Source organism: Chiloscyllium plagiosum, chromosome 24 (assembly GCF_004010195.1).
Source record: "Chiloscyllium plagiosum isolate BGI_BamShark_2017 chromosome 24, ASM401019v2, whole genome shotgun sequence".
In the NCBI taxonomy this organism is placed as follows: Eukaryota; Metazoa; Chordata; class Chondrichthyes; order Orectolobiformes; family Hemiscylliidae; genus Chiloscyllium; species Chiloscyllium plagiosum.
In genome coordinates, this window is record NC_057733.1 from 50,413,947 (window position 1) to 50,429,426 (window position 15,480).

The 15,480-nt window shown below is 39.3% G+C and overlaps 1 protein-coding gene across 1 annotated transcript in view; it reads left to right on the forward strand.

Annotated features, from left to right (window-relative positions):
- Positions 1-15,480, forward strand: part of cep112 (centrosomal protein 112) — a 547,625-nt gene that overhangs the window by 243,168 nt on the left and 288,977 nt on the right. Inside the window, exons 17-18 of the mRNA XM_043715232.1 lie at positions 3,637-3,696; positions 10,493-10,572. Coding sequence (XP_043571167.1) covers positions 3,637-3,696; positions 10,493-10,572 — 140 coding nt within the window. The remainder of the gene's footprint in view (positions 1-3,636; positions 3,697-10,492; positions 10,573-15,480) is intronic.

A 15,480-nucleotide genomic window follows, 5' to 3' on the forward strand; every position in this document is an offset into this window, starting at 1 on the left:
AGGTCACTTCTACCCCAAAAGTGATTCCAATGATCCAAAAATGTGAATCCTTCTCCCATACACCAGCTCCTCAGCCATGCATTCATCTGCTCTATCCTCCTATTCCTGCCCTCACTAGCTCGTAGCACTGTGAGTAATCCAGATATTACTACCCTTGAGGACCTTCTTTTTAAACTTCTACCTAACTCTCTGTAATCTCCCTTCAGAGTCTCAACCTTTTCCCTTCCAATGTCGTTGGTTCCAATGTGGACAATGACCTCCTGTTGGCCCCTCTCCCCCGTGAGAGCACTCTGCACCCTCTCTGAGACATCCTTGATCCTGGCACCAGGGAAACAACACACCATTCTGCTTTTTCTCTGCTGGCCACAGAAACGTCTGTCTGTACCTCTGACTACAGAATCCCCTAACACAATTGATCTCTTGGAAGCCGACATACCCCTCGTTGCATTAGAGCCAGAAAATTGGTTGTTCGTGCTACGTTCCCCTGAGAATCCATCACCCCCTACATTTTCCAAAACAGCTTACCTGTTTGAAATGGGTATATCCACAAAAGGCTCCTGCCCTCGGTGCCGACCTCTCTCACCCTTCCTGGAGTTAACCCATCTATGTGACTGTATCTGAGATTTTCCCCCTTTCCTATAACTGCCATCCATCACACACCGTTGCTGTTGCAAATTCGTCATCGCTTCTATCTGTCTCTCCAACCGATCCACTCGATCTGATAAGATTTGCATCCAACAGCATTTATGGCAGATATAATCCGCAGTAACCCTTAAACTCTCTTTAAACTCCCACATGTGACAAGAAGTACATATCACTGCAAACGCCATTTTTGCTCCTTCACAATCTACAGACCTAGAAAATAACACCGTCTTATTCCTCTACAAAAACTGCCCCAGGTTAAATTAATAGCTATGGGGCTTATATTTTAAGTTTAATCAAGAGATCTATCTCCAAAAACATATAATCAAAAAAGAATCCACTATACTCACTACTGCAGCCTTTCTCTTGAACAGACTTAAAACAATAATTAACTTATCTGATTCTGTGCTGTGAGCTTCGCCCAACAGTTCCTCCAAGATTAGTTGTGAATTTCACTGTTTGTTAATTTTCCCAGATGCACTACGTTGTCCAGCGATACACAAATTGAAACAGCAAAGGCGGTAACTGTGTAGGTTCTCTCTCTCTCTGTCTCTCTCTCTCTCTCTCTCTCCTGCACTGTCCTCACCATATGCTTCCTAGGTGCTTGGATTGATAGACCTGAGCTTTGTTTCTTCTTTTTACAACTGTGGAGGTCAGTAATGGATATTCCAGTATACTTTTAATTATAAAAATATCATTAAACAAAGAAACATGAGCTATATTACACTTGACAAAAAAGTTAGAAAGATTTCATTATAAATCCTAGAAAAGCTTTCAAACTCTATTCCTTTTATCCCAACAATATTTTTAAAAATACCAACCCCCAATGAAGATTAACCTCAATCTTCTTGCTTAGTTTGACATAGCTGGAACAAGTTTCCTTCCAATGAATTTTCATGCACCCACTAGCTGCTTTTTCTTCAGCTGTTAGCTTTCCTGAGATATACAAACATACAAAAAAAACCAGAACTAGGCCATTCAGTCTGTGTTCCACTGTTTAGTAAGATTATGGCTGATCTGTTTGTGTTTGAATCCTACATTCCCATTTACATGTGACCCAGTACAACCCATGAACAAAACCAACATCATCTACAAAATTCCATGGAAGGACTGCCACAAACACTACGTAGGACAAACAGGAAGAAAGTTAGCCACCAGGATACATGTACACCAGCTAGCCACAAAAAGACACGACCCTCTCTCCCTTGTAGCCCTACACACGGATGAAAAAAACCACCAATTCGACTGGGACAACACATCTATCCTGGGACAGGCTAAGCAAAGATATGCCAGAGAATTCCTAGCGGTCTGTCACTCCAACCACAACACCATAAACAAACACATAGATCTTGATACCATCTATCAACCCCTCAGAAAACGAACAGGAAATGCCATCACCACAAACCCCAGGAGCCCCATCCAGGACAAACATATAAATAGAAAGCAGGAGACAACAGCTTCGCTTCACTTCACTTGGAGGTCGCCACTGATGATGTTACCTAGCCAGGTAATGAAACGCCTGGTTATCAAACCTACAGCTCAGCGAGCAAACCTATACCCTAAACATTTGAAAACATTTGGTTTCCTCGAATAACAAGGGTTTACCTCTCTCTGCTTTAAAAAGTTTTCAATGACCTAGCCTCCCAAACTTTCTGAGGCAGAGAGTTCCAGTGTCTCACAACCTCCCAAGAGAAGAGAATTCTTTAGTTTTATAAAACTAATCTTACACCCAATCTTCTACCTTTCAAACTGGATATAATGTTCAATCATACGGTGGTCACTACTATGTAGGGATGCCTTGAATCTGAATTAATTAATCCTGTAACATTGCACCATACCAAGTCTAATATGCGCTACTCTCTGGTTGGCTCTAGAATGTAATGCTTTAAAAATCTATTTCAAAAACAATCTATAAACTTCCAAACCAGACTGATCCTGCCAGTCTAATTCTTCCATTTTATATGTAGATGTATGTCACCATAATTATTGCTGTCCCTTTATCATCAGTACCCAATATTTCTTCTTGCATACTTTATTCCTTAATTATTATTACTGTTCGGGAGCCTGCAGACAACCCCACTAGTATTTTTTTACCCGACTGTTCCTCATCTCCCCAATTCTACACCCTGATATCCTGAATGAAATTCATCTTTAACTATTGCACAAATGTCATCCTTGATTAAAAGTGCTATCTCTCCACTGCAAACTGGCATCCTATTCTACTTTATTCTCATACAGCCCTCAACATTCAGGACCCCAGTTGTTGTCATCCTACAACCATACCTCTGTATGGCAGTCATTTCCTATCTACTTACTTCAGCATGCAATATCACTTTGTTCACTTGCTTATGAATGCTACACTCCTTTAGTTTTGTCTTTTTGATGTAGACCATCGCAATGGTACAACCTCACTTTCCCAATACTGGTATCAGTGCCTTATGAACCAGAACTCACTTCTCCCACACCAATCTTTAAGCCACATATTCATATCTCTAACTTTATACACACAATGCCAATCTACCTGTTGCTCAGGTAATAATCCAGCATTTATAAGCTTTGAGGTTCTGCTTTTCAATTCAGTGCCTAGTTTTTCCTACTTTCTATGCAGGATCCCACTCTTAATTCTGACTTTATCATTCGTACCTATGTAAGCGATGATGCTAGATCTCTCCTCTCCCACTGCAAGATTCTCTGGCCTCGGCAGATATCCTCAACCTTAGCCCTAGTCGTCCAGTGTGTTTCTTTTGCAGAAAACGGTGTCAATATCACTCATTATGCTACCCAACCATATCTACTATATTCCTTGATTCTCCATGCACTTGAACGACTTCCAGTAGCATTCTGCCATGGTTAATTTACTCAAACATCTCACTCTCATCTGGACAAGTTGAAAGATTCTTAAAGCTATTGGATGATTGCAGAGGCTAATGCCATTATTCTCTCGCTCATTGAATCCTCTTGAATGAATGAATTTAAGGTGTCATTTCTTTTCAGAATCAAGTGGGAAAGTCTGAACAAGAAAGGCTGCATTTGGAACATCTTTATGAAAAGAAGGTAATGAAGTATTCTGCAGAGCAGTGAAAAGACTGTTATTACACAATTAGTGTCATTGACAACATAGAAACTACATAGGGGGCATCAAAAGTTGTGCACGTATCAGTAATTGGATTAACTGCATCATCCAAGATAATTTCTAGGATTTGTAAGAAGAGAGGTTCACTCATGACGCTTAACAAATAGTCAAATTGCTGTGAATAATTTGCAGATTAATTGATGGGTATTTATTTCATTGTGTTTAATGAACCTGCTAAAAGAAACAAGATTGGGAGGGCAGAGTTTAGATTAGAGTGGTGCTGGAAAAGCACAGCAGGTCAGGCAACATCCGAGGAGCAGGAAAATCGACATTTCGGGCAAACGCCCTTCATCAAGATTGGGAGGGCAGTCTGCTGTTTCAGCATGAATTCCAGGTATGCAAACCATTCTACCAATAGTTGAAGAAGATATGAATGTTTCAAATTTGAAATGTTGTTAAGGGTGCACTATGGGAATTGAAGTCATTCAACGTAGTGAGTGTGCAATATGCATAGAAAGTGGAATAGAATTTTTGGGTTTTTTTGTTTCATTATCATGGTACAAATGACATGCTGTACATTTACTCTTTCTTTGTAAGTAGATGAGAAGTTCAATACATTGAAAGGTATAAACCTCCCAAGACCAATGACGAGAACCTTTATAGAGACAGTATCAATGTGAAAAAGCTTTTGACATAACTTTTATTATTCACTTCCATATGCACTGTCCAGTGCAGTTAATCACAGTGAAACATACATTGCATTAGCGATTTTTGAGATTTGTAGCTCAGGTTGATGATAACTATGTAAGTTAGCTCGCTGAGCTTGGAGGTTTGTTTTCAGACATTTCGTCACCATACTAGGTAACACCATCAGTGAGAGTCTCTGGTGAAGAGCTGGTGATATGTCCCACCTCTCTATTTATAGATCTTAGTTTCTTAAGGTGGTAATGTCATTTCCAGCGAAGGTAGATAAGGTCTAAATCAATGTGTTTATTGATGGAGTTCTGATTAGAATGCCATGCCTCGCAGTAGCTCATTGAAATAATATCTTGATGCAACTCCGTTTGTGGGTGTTGGGATGATTGCTTCTGAAGTGTTTGGTCCGTGTGTATTGTTTTATTTAGATGCTGGTTTGAAGCTCTCCATTAACTGTATGAAGAAAGAACTTCACCAAAAACTAAAACACCTAATTGAAGATTCACGCCACTCCACCCAAAAAATTCTTGATCAAAGACACCAAGATAGAAGAGGACGAAATAATGGTGTCCTTTGACGTCCGGCCCTTTTCACATCAATTAACATTGATCTGGCCAAGGAAGCACTGGCGTCACTACTAGGAAAACCAGGACCACAAATACCAGACAGCACCAACTTCATCAGCAAAGATAACATCCTCAAGCTAGTGGACCTGTGCCTCACCACCCACTTCACATTCAGTAATAAAACCTACAAACAAGTCAACGGAACACCTATGGGATCACCGCTATCAGGGTTCATAGCAGAAGCAGTAATGCAGAGACTTGAACAAGCTGTCCTCCCATGTATCCAACCCCAAACTTTGGGTCCGCTGCATAGATGACACCTTTGCCATCAAAAACGGAACAAATTAGAGGAAATATACAATACCATCAACAATATCCTGACAGGCATAAAATTCACAAGAGTAAGAGAACGACAACAGACTCCCATTCTTAGATGTAACAGTTGAACGTATATGGAGAGCTTCAAACCACTGTCTACAAATATACAACACGCACGGATCAAATACTTCAGAAGCAATCATCCCAACACCCACAAGCTGCATCAAGACATTATTTCAACGGCCTACATCACACTGCAGCACCCAAGAACTACAAAAAGCAGAAGAAAAATATCTATACGTTTTCAAGAAAAATGGGTACCCAATAAACATCCAATCTGCAAATTCCTCTGAAACAAACCCAAATAAGCAGACACATTGCAACCAAAACTATAGCTACATAACCTTGCATCAAAGACATATCAGAAATGATTTCCAGACTACTCAGATTCCTTGACATCATGGTAGCCCACAAACCTACCAATACACTTAAACAATGACTCATGAACCTAAAGGATCCAATAGATACCGCCAGCAAAACTAACGTCATTTACAAGATTCCATGCAAGAACTGTAAAACAAGCACTACATCAGACAAATCAGCAGGAAACTTGCCACCAGGATACATGAACACCAACTGGCCACCAAAAGACTCGACCCACTATCACTAGTTTCTATACATACAGACAAAGAAGGGCACCACTTTGACTAGGGCAACATACACATCCTAGGACATGCGAAACAAAGACACGAGAATGCTTCGAGGCATGGCATTCTAACCAGAGCTCCATCAATAAACACATTGATTTAGACCCTAACCACCTTCCCTTGTAAAAAAAAAAAGAACCAGAAATGATATCACCCACCTTAAGAAACCAAGACCTATAAATAGGGAGGCGGGACGTATCACCAGAGCTTCACTAGAGGCTCTCACTGAGGATGTTACTTAGTATGGTGATGAAATTTTTGAAAACAAACCTTCAAAATCAGCGAGCTAACTTACATACATATGTTGCATTACTTGTCAATTATATTATGACAAAAATGACACCTAGAACTTCTGACAATTCTAAAAACAGTCAAGATATTCATCACATTTATTTTCAAAACAGTATACTTTCAATCATAAAGTAAAAGGAGCAGGAGATATCTTCTTTTCTGAATTTGGAATACCTGAAATAACCATTTGCTTTTAATCCTGGATGCTGTTATTACATAGCACCTGTTTTATGGGAGGCATTATATGAAATGTTGCAGTAAAACGAAATGATTTGGCATTATTAAGCTGCTAATCACAAATGGTGCATCCCAAAGAAGTCTACATGTGCAACACAACTGCTTTGTGTTAACGACCTGCTGCTTGCCCTCTCAATAAAACTATGAAAGAATCGCTATAATGCAAAACCGTAGAGTCCAGCAGTTAGAACAGCTGAAGGAATCCTTTATTTTGTGCTTTTAGCTACTAGAAAGTGATAGCGAATGTTTCTTCTAGGGTGTTTTGCTGATGTATCACAATGCTCAAAAGTACCTCTAGCTGTCTCTAATGTAATAAACAAGACTCAATGGATGCAAAATGAAAGGAAGGCCAGTCCTGTTTCTATCTTATGGTGTGTGCCTTCTCTGAACTGCCTTCTTTTGAAATTATATCGCTCCTTAAATAAGGGGACCAAATCTGTTCATAGTCCTCCAGATGTGGTCTCACCAGCGCCTTGTACAGTTTCAGTAAGATTTCCCTTGAAATAACAGACAACATTCCATGAGCCTTCCTGATTACCAGCTGTAGCTGTGTTCTAACTTTCTGTCTCTCATGCATAAATACCCCCAAGTCCCTTTGTGTTGCAGCTTTTCTCCATTTAAATAACACTTTGATCTTTTGTTCTCCCTTCTAAAATGAACAGCTTATTTTTTGACGTATAAACTCCTTTTGCCAGCATTTTGCCCACTTAACCTATCAAACTATCTCTGTCAAACTGTTTATATCCCTCCCACACCTTGGATTTCCACCTATTTTTCTGTTGCCTGCAAGTTTGGATGCATACATTTGCTTTTTTCCTCCAAGTAATTCTCTTTGAAATCAAGGCCAGCATTCCATTTGCCTTCCCTATTACCTGCTGAACTTCTATGCTAGCTTTGACAAAGGGTCAGTTAGACTCGAAACGTTAGCTCTTTTCTCTCCTTACAGATGCTGCCAGACCTGTTGAGATTTTCCAGCATTTTCTCTTTTGGTTTCAGATTTCAGCATCTGCAGTAATTTGCTTTTATTGTATGCTAGCCTATTGTGAATTCTATGTGATAACTCTTAAATCCTTCTGCACTTTGGTTTCCTGCAATCTTTCTCCAATTAAATAATATTCAGCACTTCCATTCTTCCTGCCAAAGTGCATAACCTCAAATAACCATGCTATTCCATCCATCGAGTTTTTGCCCACTTGCTTAAACTGTGTATATCCATCTACAGATCATTTGTGTCATCCTCACTCCTTTTCTTCCCATCTATTTTTGTACCATCCACAATGTTAGCAATAGTATATTCACTTTCCTCATCTTCTTAAGCATATATTTAAATAATTGTAGCCCCCAGCACTGATCCCTGTGGCATACCTCTAGTTATAGGATGCTGTCCTGAAAATTCTCTCCTTATCCTAAATGTCTCTTTTGTTTTAGTTAGCCAATCCTCTATCCATTCTACCTCAACATCATGGGCTTTAATTAAGTAGCATAAAGTGTTGTGACTTCTTAAAATCGTGAAATCCATTGCTTTCTCTTTATTCTGCTTGTTCCCTTCACAAAGAAATATAATAAATTTGTAAAGCATGTAATTTATATAATCTATTTCAAAATGCATTGCTATTACATTCTTTATAATAGGCTCAAAAATTTCCTGTTTGTGTCTCCTTCCCTTCTTGGATAAAGGCATTACATTCACAGTTTTCCAATCCTCTGGCACTTTTCCAGAATCTGAAGATTCTTTGAAGATTACTAAAGTGTATCGCTATAGCTACTTCTTTTAATATCTTGGGATGTATCCCATCAGGTCAAGGCACCCATTAGTCTTTAGCCACTTAGTTTCCTGATTTTTTTCTCTAGTAATAGTTATTGTATTTATTTATTTTCCTCCTTTTCTGCTTTTACCCCTTGGTTATTTAGTATTTTTGGGCTGCTGTTAATGTCCTCTATACTGTGAAGACTGATGCAAAGCAGTTATTCAGTTCCTGTGCCATTTCCCAGTTGCACGTTATTATTTCCCCAACCTCATTCCCTAAGGCCCTATGTTTGCTTTGGCCTTTCTCTTCCTTTTCACACATATAAAAAAACTCTTGATGCCTAACTTGATATTATTTGTTTACCATCAAAAATTTTAGTGTCTTATAAAATTGCATACTTAATCTAATACTCAATACCAATTATTCTTTAAAGAAAAGAAAGAAGAACAATACTGGAAATGTAAACATAAACTGAAGACCTTAACTGTACTCTAAAAATATTCATCAATCAGCTTCTTTTCCTACACTCACATCACACTGTGCTATGTGACTGGTTTCACTGCAGGTCGTCCTCTTGATCCACACTTTTTAACTGTCTCACTTGAAACCTTAGTTTAAAGCAACTCTATTCCCTCTTTGATCAGAATTTCAACTTGAACCAAATTTTCAGTTCATTCATTTGGCCTTTGTCTCACTCAGAAGTCTCCCTCATGTTGCCCATGCTTGTTATTAACCCATAACCCAACAATGCAAAGAATTTCAGGCACTCTACAAAATCCATGTTGTTGTGCTAACTTTTAAAACATGTTGGCTGTAACGCTGTTTCTAAAGCACATTTTCTCTATAATGCGGGGTTGCACAAGAACGCAGCTATCACATTATAGAAGAGCTACCTGTATTCCATTCAAGTTGTCTGCCTATATTTGTGCTTTAAAGGAACTTATTACTTTTATCCTGGCACAGCTATTCAAGCTCAGATTAGTATTGGAAACGTTGTTATTCACACTCGCTAAATATAACTTTGTCAACAGCATCAGAAAACATACAAAATTCCTAAGAAACTTCTACTTTAAGGTAGAATACACTAAATTCTGGAAAGAAATGCATATTGTGACGCACATAGATCTGAAGGCTGGTTGCACAGTCACACAGATCTTATTTACCTATAGGTTAAAGACTGGACTATATAATTATGCTCTGGCTATTCAAACCAAGCACACACTTGGGCACATTAAATTTGCCCACTGACCTGTTTTGCTTCTTTTTTCTCCACTATCCTTTTCTTTGTTTGATCTTTACATGAAAGGAATAAAAGTGGTAATTGTGTCTTAAATGGTCAGTAAACTATTATATTAGTTAACATTGACAATTTAGATGATGAGAGAAAGAATAGTTGGAAATCATAAGATCCCAACAGTGTGGAAGGAGGCCATAGGGCCCATTGGATCAGCACCGAACTTCCGAAGAGTGTCTTAACCACCACCAGCACCACCCTCCCCCCTCCCCATCCCAAATCCCTGTAACTCTGTATTTCTCACGGCCAATACACCTAACCTGCACATCTTTGGTCTGTGGGAGGAAATCAAATCAGTAAGAGGAAACCCATGCAGGCATGCAAAAATTTGCAAACTCCACACAGAGTTAAGTACTTTTTCCAAATTCCAGGAATGCCATTCCACTAGCTTGATATTAATAAGAAAATTCATGGAAATGTCTTTATGGCTGATCTTTACCAACAGTTGAATTGGTTGTGTTTGCATACCTAACTGTGATCCTCAGTTCTAGCTACATGAGGGAAATATGCGTGTTTTGAACTGGTTGGGTGAAATTGTGGAAATTTTCAGGATATTCAGGAATTTTGTTAGTTCTACTCTTAAAATGCTGATGGAACAAAAGGTTGCAGGCAGAAAAAATTTCTCCCTGTAACAGCAGTACCTCCATCCACCCAAGTTATAATTTCTCTTCCTTGCCAGAAAGAGGGGAAACTGTTTGTAACTAAATTGTTCCCAGTGTGTTTGAAATATGCCACTAAGACGCAGACTTTAATAGATCAATTTGGTTCTTTCAGTCACCACAATTCACAACACCAGCAGATATATACATCAAACTGTTGACTGTTCTTAAAGTTTTATTAAATGATAATAAAACAATTGATTTTGTTCATACTGCAAAATATATATAACAAATGAATACTTGAATTTTTGTTATATTTAGATTCAAACTTTACAGACTGAGAAAGACCAGGAGAAAACAGGTGCAATGAAACAAATTCGGAATTTGGAAGAAGCCTTTCGGTAACTTTGGCCTTGTTTTGCTTTGCATATTGAAAAATTATATTATCTTTCTACTTGGTTCAGCTTGTAGAGCTTCTGACTTTAAAGTTGGATAGTCAGGGTTTGAACCCAAAGTCAGATGCTTGGAAACATAATCTAGATCAATATTTCAGTATTGGATTGGATGTTGGACATATTAATACAGTGCTTCTCAAACCATTTCCTATGATTTCATTATAATATTTCAGGCTTTGTGAACCTAGAGTGAAAATTTAGAGGTGTCTGAGTTGTTGAACAGGGCGAGTTGGAGATTTCAGTTGTTGTGCTGGTTGTGGTGATGGATGGCAGATGGAAGTGGGCGTGTGATCTGAGGTTAAGCGGGGTTTGTCATAGAGTCATACAGCATAGAAATAGGCTCTTCAGCTCGCTATGTCTATGCCAACCAACGAACACAAAACTACATTAATCCCAGTTACCTGCAATTGGTTCAAAGCCTACTATATCTTGGCATTTTAAGTGCTTGTCCAAATGTTTCTTAAATGGTGTTAGAATCCCTCAGGAGGCACATTTCCACCACCCTTTGGAAGGATAAGAGTTTTCCTTAGATTCCCTCTAAACTACTTACTCCTCACCTTAAGCTTATGCCCTCTGATATCAGACATGTCTGCAATGGAGAAAAAGATTCTCATAATGTACCCTATCTTAGCCCCTCATAATTTTTATACCTCAGTCAGATCCCACCTCACCTTTCTCTGTTCCAGCAAAAACAAACCCAGACTCTCCAATTTCTCCTCATAACTGAGACTTTCCACCCCTGGCAACATTCCGGTGAATCTCTCTGTACATTTCTAGTGCAATCCATTCTTCCAATAATGTGGTGACCACAACTGAAGACAGTGTTCCATTTATGGCCTAAGCAATGTTTTATAAAGTTGCAATAAGACTTCTCTGCTTCTATATTAAATGCCCCTGTTAATGAAGACAAGCATCTGTATGCCTTCCTCGCCACTCTGTCTACCTATCTGACATCTTCAGGGATCTATGGACTTGTGCACTAAGGACCCTTTGATCCCTAGTACTCCCTCTAACCTACTACCATTGTGTAACTCCTTCCCTTATTAGACATTAGATTAGATTAGATTACTTTTTTTTAGATTAGATTAGATTACTTACAGTGTGGAAACAGGCCCTTCGGCCCAACAAGCCCACACCGCCCCGCCGAAGCGCAACCCACCCATACCCCTACATTTACCCCTCACCTAACACTACGGGCAATTTAGCATGGCCAATTCACCTAACCTGCACATCTTTGGACTGTGGGAGGAAACCGGAGCACCCGGAGGAAACCCATGCAGACACAGGGAGAACGTGCAAACTCCACACAGTCAGTCGCCTGAGGCGGGAATTGAACCCAGATCTCCGGCGCTGTGAGGCAGCAGTGCTAACCACTGTGTCACCATACCGCCCAAATCTGAAAATGCATTTGGAAAAATTATGAAAAAAAACAGGTTTTGTCGAAAAAAAACCCTGATCTGTCCACAGACCTTTTGCAGCAGCAATTAAGCCTTGGAACAGTCCATTAAATTACACCCAACAATAAAAAAAAGCATTTAAATGGACTTCGTAGTTGTCAGAAATCCGACCCAACTCTATGGCAGCCAATTCTGCATTGGAGCCTGCAATCCCTGAATCCCATCTCATAACTGCACTGGGTATCATGGTCCACATGTCAGGAAGCTTTATATTACTGTATAGAACTGATGCCAAATCCTAGTCCTGGTGGATGTTAAAGAACTTGTGGTAATAATTGAGGAATAATTTTGGCCAACATTCCTTCAGGTGCCAGTAATGTCATTTGACTCATTGTTTTTGCTTGTAAGATTTTGTTGTAAGTAATAGCCAGATATCTATACAATAACTATAGCTGCTCTCAAAATAATTCATTATAGTTGGAGTAGTGGGCAACATCTGTGAAGAATGTAACATAGTATTTATGAATTCAAGACTTTTTTTCATGAGTGATATTTCAGGGTCATTTCTGAAAGGCCCTTGCTTGTCCATAACAGAAAATGGCAATTGACTGTGGACTAACATATAAAGTTAGTATGTCAGGCCAATAACCTTTTTACCAGAAAGGTGTTTGCCAATAGATATTTTTTCAATTCCCTTGTGGAACATGGGCATTGCTGTTTGTGCCAGCATTTATTGCGTATCCCTAATTACCCTTGAAAAGGTGATGGTAGTTTGTTTACAGTGGGAAATCTTTGGTGCATGGTTTTTAGATGCAGCTGGGAGGCAACTATTAGACAGGTAAGTATTAGTGTTGAAAGTGACAAACAGAATCAAAGGTTCTTTATCTGTAACTCTAATATCACTATGCAATGAATGACCTAAACTTAAACAGCAAGGTTTTCAAAATAGTGCACAGTATAAAAGAGGGTGGCACTGATCAGACAGGAGGAATTATAGAGATCACAAGGAGCTTCAACTCCCAATGAATGCTGTAGTTGCAGATGTATTTGATTACACTGTTGAACAATGAGTGTTCATCCATCCTCTTTCCACTAAATAATGAGGACTGAAGTAAGGTTAAGGAATTTGAGAGTTATGCATGCTTCAAGTTTGGGGATGACAGCACACTAAAGTCCATGGAAAGCATTGTAATTCCATGTAAAATAGCAGCGTAAACCTCCTTAACAGTACTGATATGCAATGTTCCATCTGAACTGCTCTGATTTTCTGCATAGAGGTCACTGCAGCCAGTGAGAAAATTAGACGGACACTGCAGATGTGATATCACATAGCTGAGGCAAGTATGGAATTGAACAATATTACAGAGATGGAAATAGATAGTTTTAGTGCTGAAGAAGAAATGCGCGGTCCAGATATTTTACTTCATAATTCAACGTCCAGACTTAATTGAAAATTCCAATGGGCAACCTCCCTGCAGCTGCAACACTCTGAAAAAGACCCCCTAAAGTCAGAAAATTCTGAGGGTTCCAATTCCTAAGCTTAATGGTTACACAAGAAGTTTGGGAGATTATTAAAAATCTAATTCCTAACTAAGTTATTAAACTGAACCTTTCACTCACTGTCCACACCCTGCACCTCCAACCAACCCCAATGTGTGTCAAAGTTTGCAGATTACACTAAGGTGAGTGGCAGAGAGAAGTGTGCAGAGGACTGTGAAGCTTTGCAGAGGAACATAATTACTTTAAATGAATGGGCAAAGGGCTGGCAGATGGAATACAATTTTAATAAATGTGAAATCATCCAGTTTGGTAGGAGTAACAGTAAAAAGGATTATTACTTGAACGGTAAAATGTTGCAGCATGCTGCTATGCAGAGGGACTGGGTCTCCTTGTGCATGAATCACAGAGGGTTGGTCTGCACATACAACAAGTAATTAGGATGGCAAATGGAATTTTGTCCTTTATTGCTAAAGGAATTAAGTTTAAAAGCAGAAAGGTTATGTTGCAGCTGTATAGGGTGCTGGTGAGGCCACACCTGGAGTACTGTGTACAGTTTTGGTCTCCTTGCTGAGAAAGGATGTACTCGCACTAGAGGAGGTACAGAGGAGGTTCACTAAGCTGATTCCAGAGTTGAGGGGGTTGCCTTATGAGGAGGGACTGAATAGACTGGAATTATATTCATTGGAATTTAGAGGAATGTGGGGGAATCTTACAGAAACATACAAAATTATGAAAGGAATAGAGAGGATGTACACACTGCCAGGTGAAACTAGGACAAGAGGGCATAGCCTCAAAATTAGAGGGACCAGATTTCGGACTGAATTGAGAAGGAAATTCTTCACCAAGAGGGTTGTAAATCCATGGAATTCCCTACCCAGTGATGTGGTTGACGCTACTTCAGTAAATGTTTTTATAGCTAATATGGATACATTTTTGAACAAGAAAAGAATTAAGGGTTATGGGGACAGGGTGGGTAAGTGGAGCTGAGGCCATGAAAAGATCAGCCATGATCTTATTGAATGGTGGAGCAGGTTCAGAGGGCCAGATGGCCAACTCCTGCTCCTAGTTCTTATGTTCTTATGTCCTTCAGCAATTATCTCTCTTTTTGATCTCTTCTGAAGCTCTCATCCAACACTCCAATCTCTCTCAACACTTGGGAAACTTGCTCTTTCTGGTTCCTGAACAAAACTATTCTCCCCAAGCCAGTGTTAGAAATCCTGTTCAATAAATACCATTTCCTGCGATCTTCCCGATGTATAGTTGGAGGCTGTGTTTGCATCTTCTCACCACCCAGCCACCACCTGATTGGAGGCATAATCAGAAACTATCTGATATTGGTCATCAGCATTGTCTTCACAGGGGAAAGGAATAAATTGATCCAAGTATCATCATATTAATATCCTTTCTAGACCTTCCTAATTGGCATTTGGACATGATACATTCTTTGGTTATATGAAGCTTATAAAACAATATTATGGTTTGGTCTTATATAGTAAGGAAATAGTCTGTTTGTAGTCCATATCTTTGGTTCATTCAACTTATGCTATACAGCCACAGGACCCTAAAAACAAACACACACATACAGCTCAATCCATGAGGAAAGTATATTTTCAAGAACAACTTGCAGGTTTTGAGAGTTTGTAGAAGATGTACCATGCATGATGAATCTGCTGTATTATGTATTTGTATTAGAAATGGCAGGACATCTGGATTTAAGCTCTGACTTTCTATTTACATACCACAAGGTGTCTTCTGCATTCTGGTTGGTTAGTTGTATGTTTTGGTTAACCATTCATGTCACAACCACTGACTTGTTGTAACATTCCTGATACTGGATTAGTGTTAGCCTAAGGAAATCCAGGGAACTATAGAGCTCAGTGGTGGGTAAGTTGTTGGAGGGGATTCTGAGGAACAGGATTTACATGGTATTTGGAAAGACAAGAATTGATTAGAGATG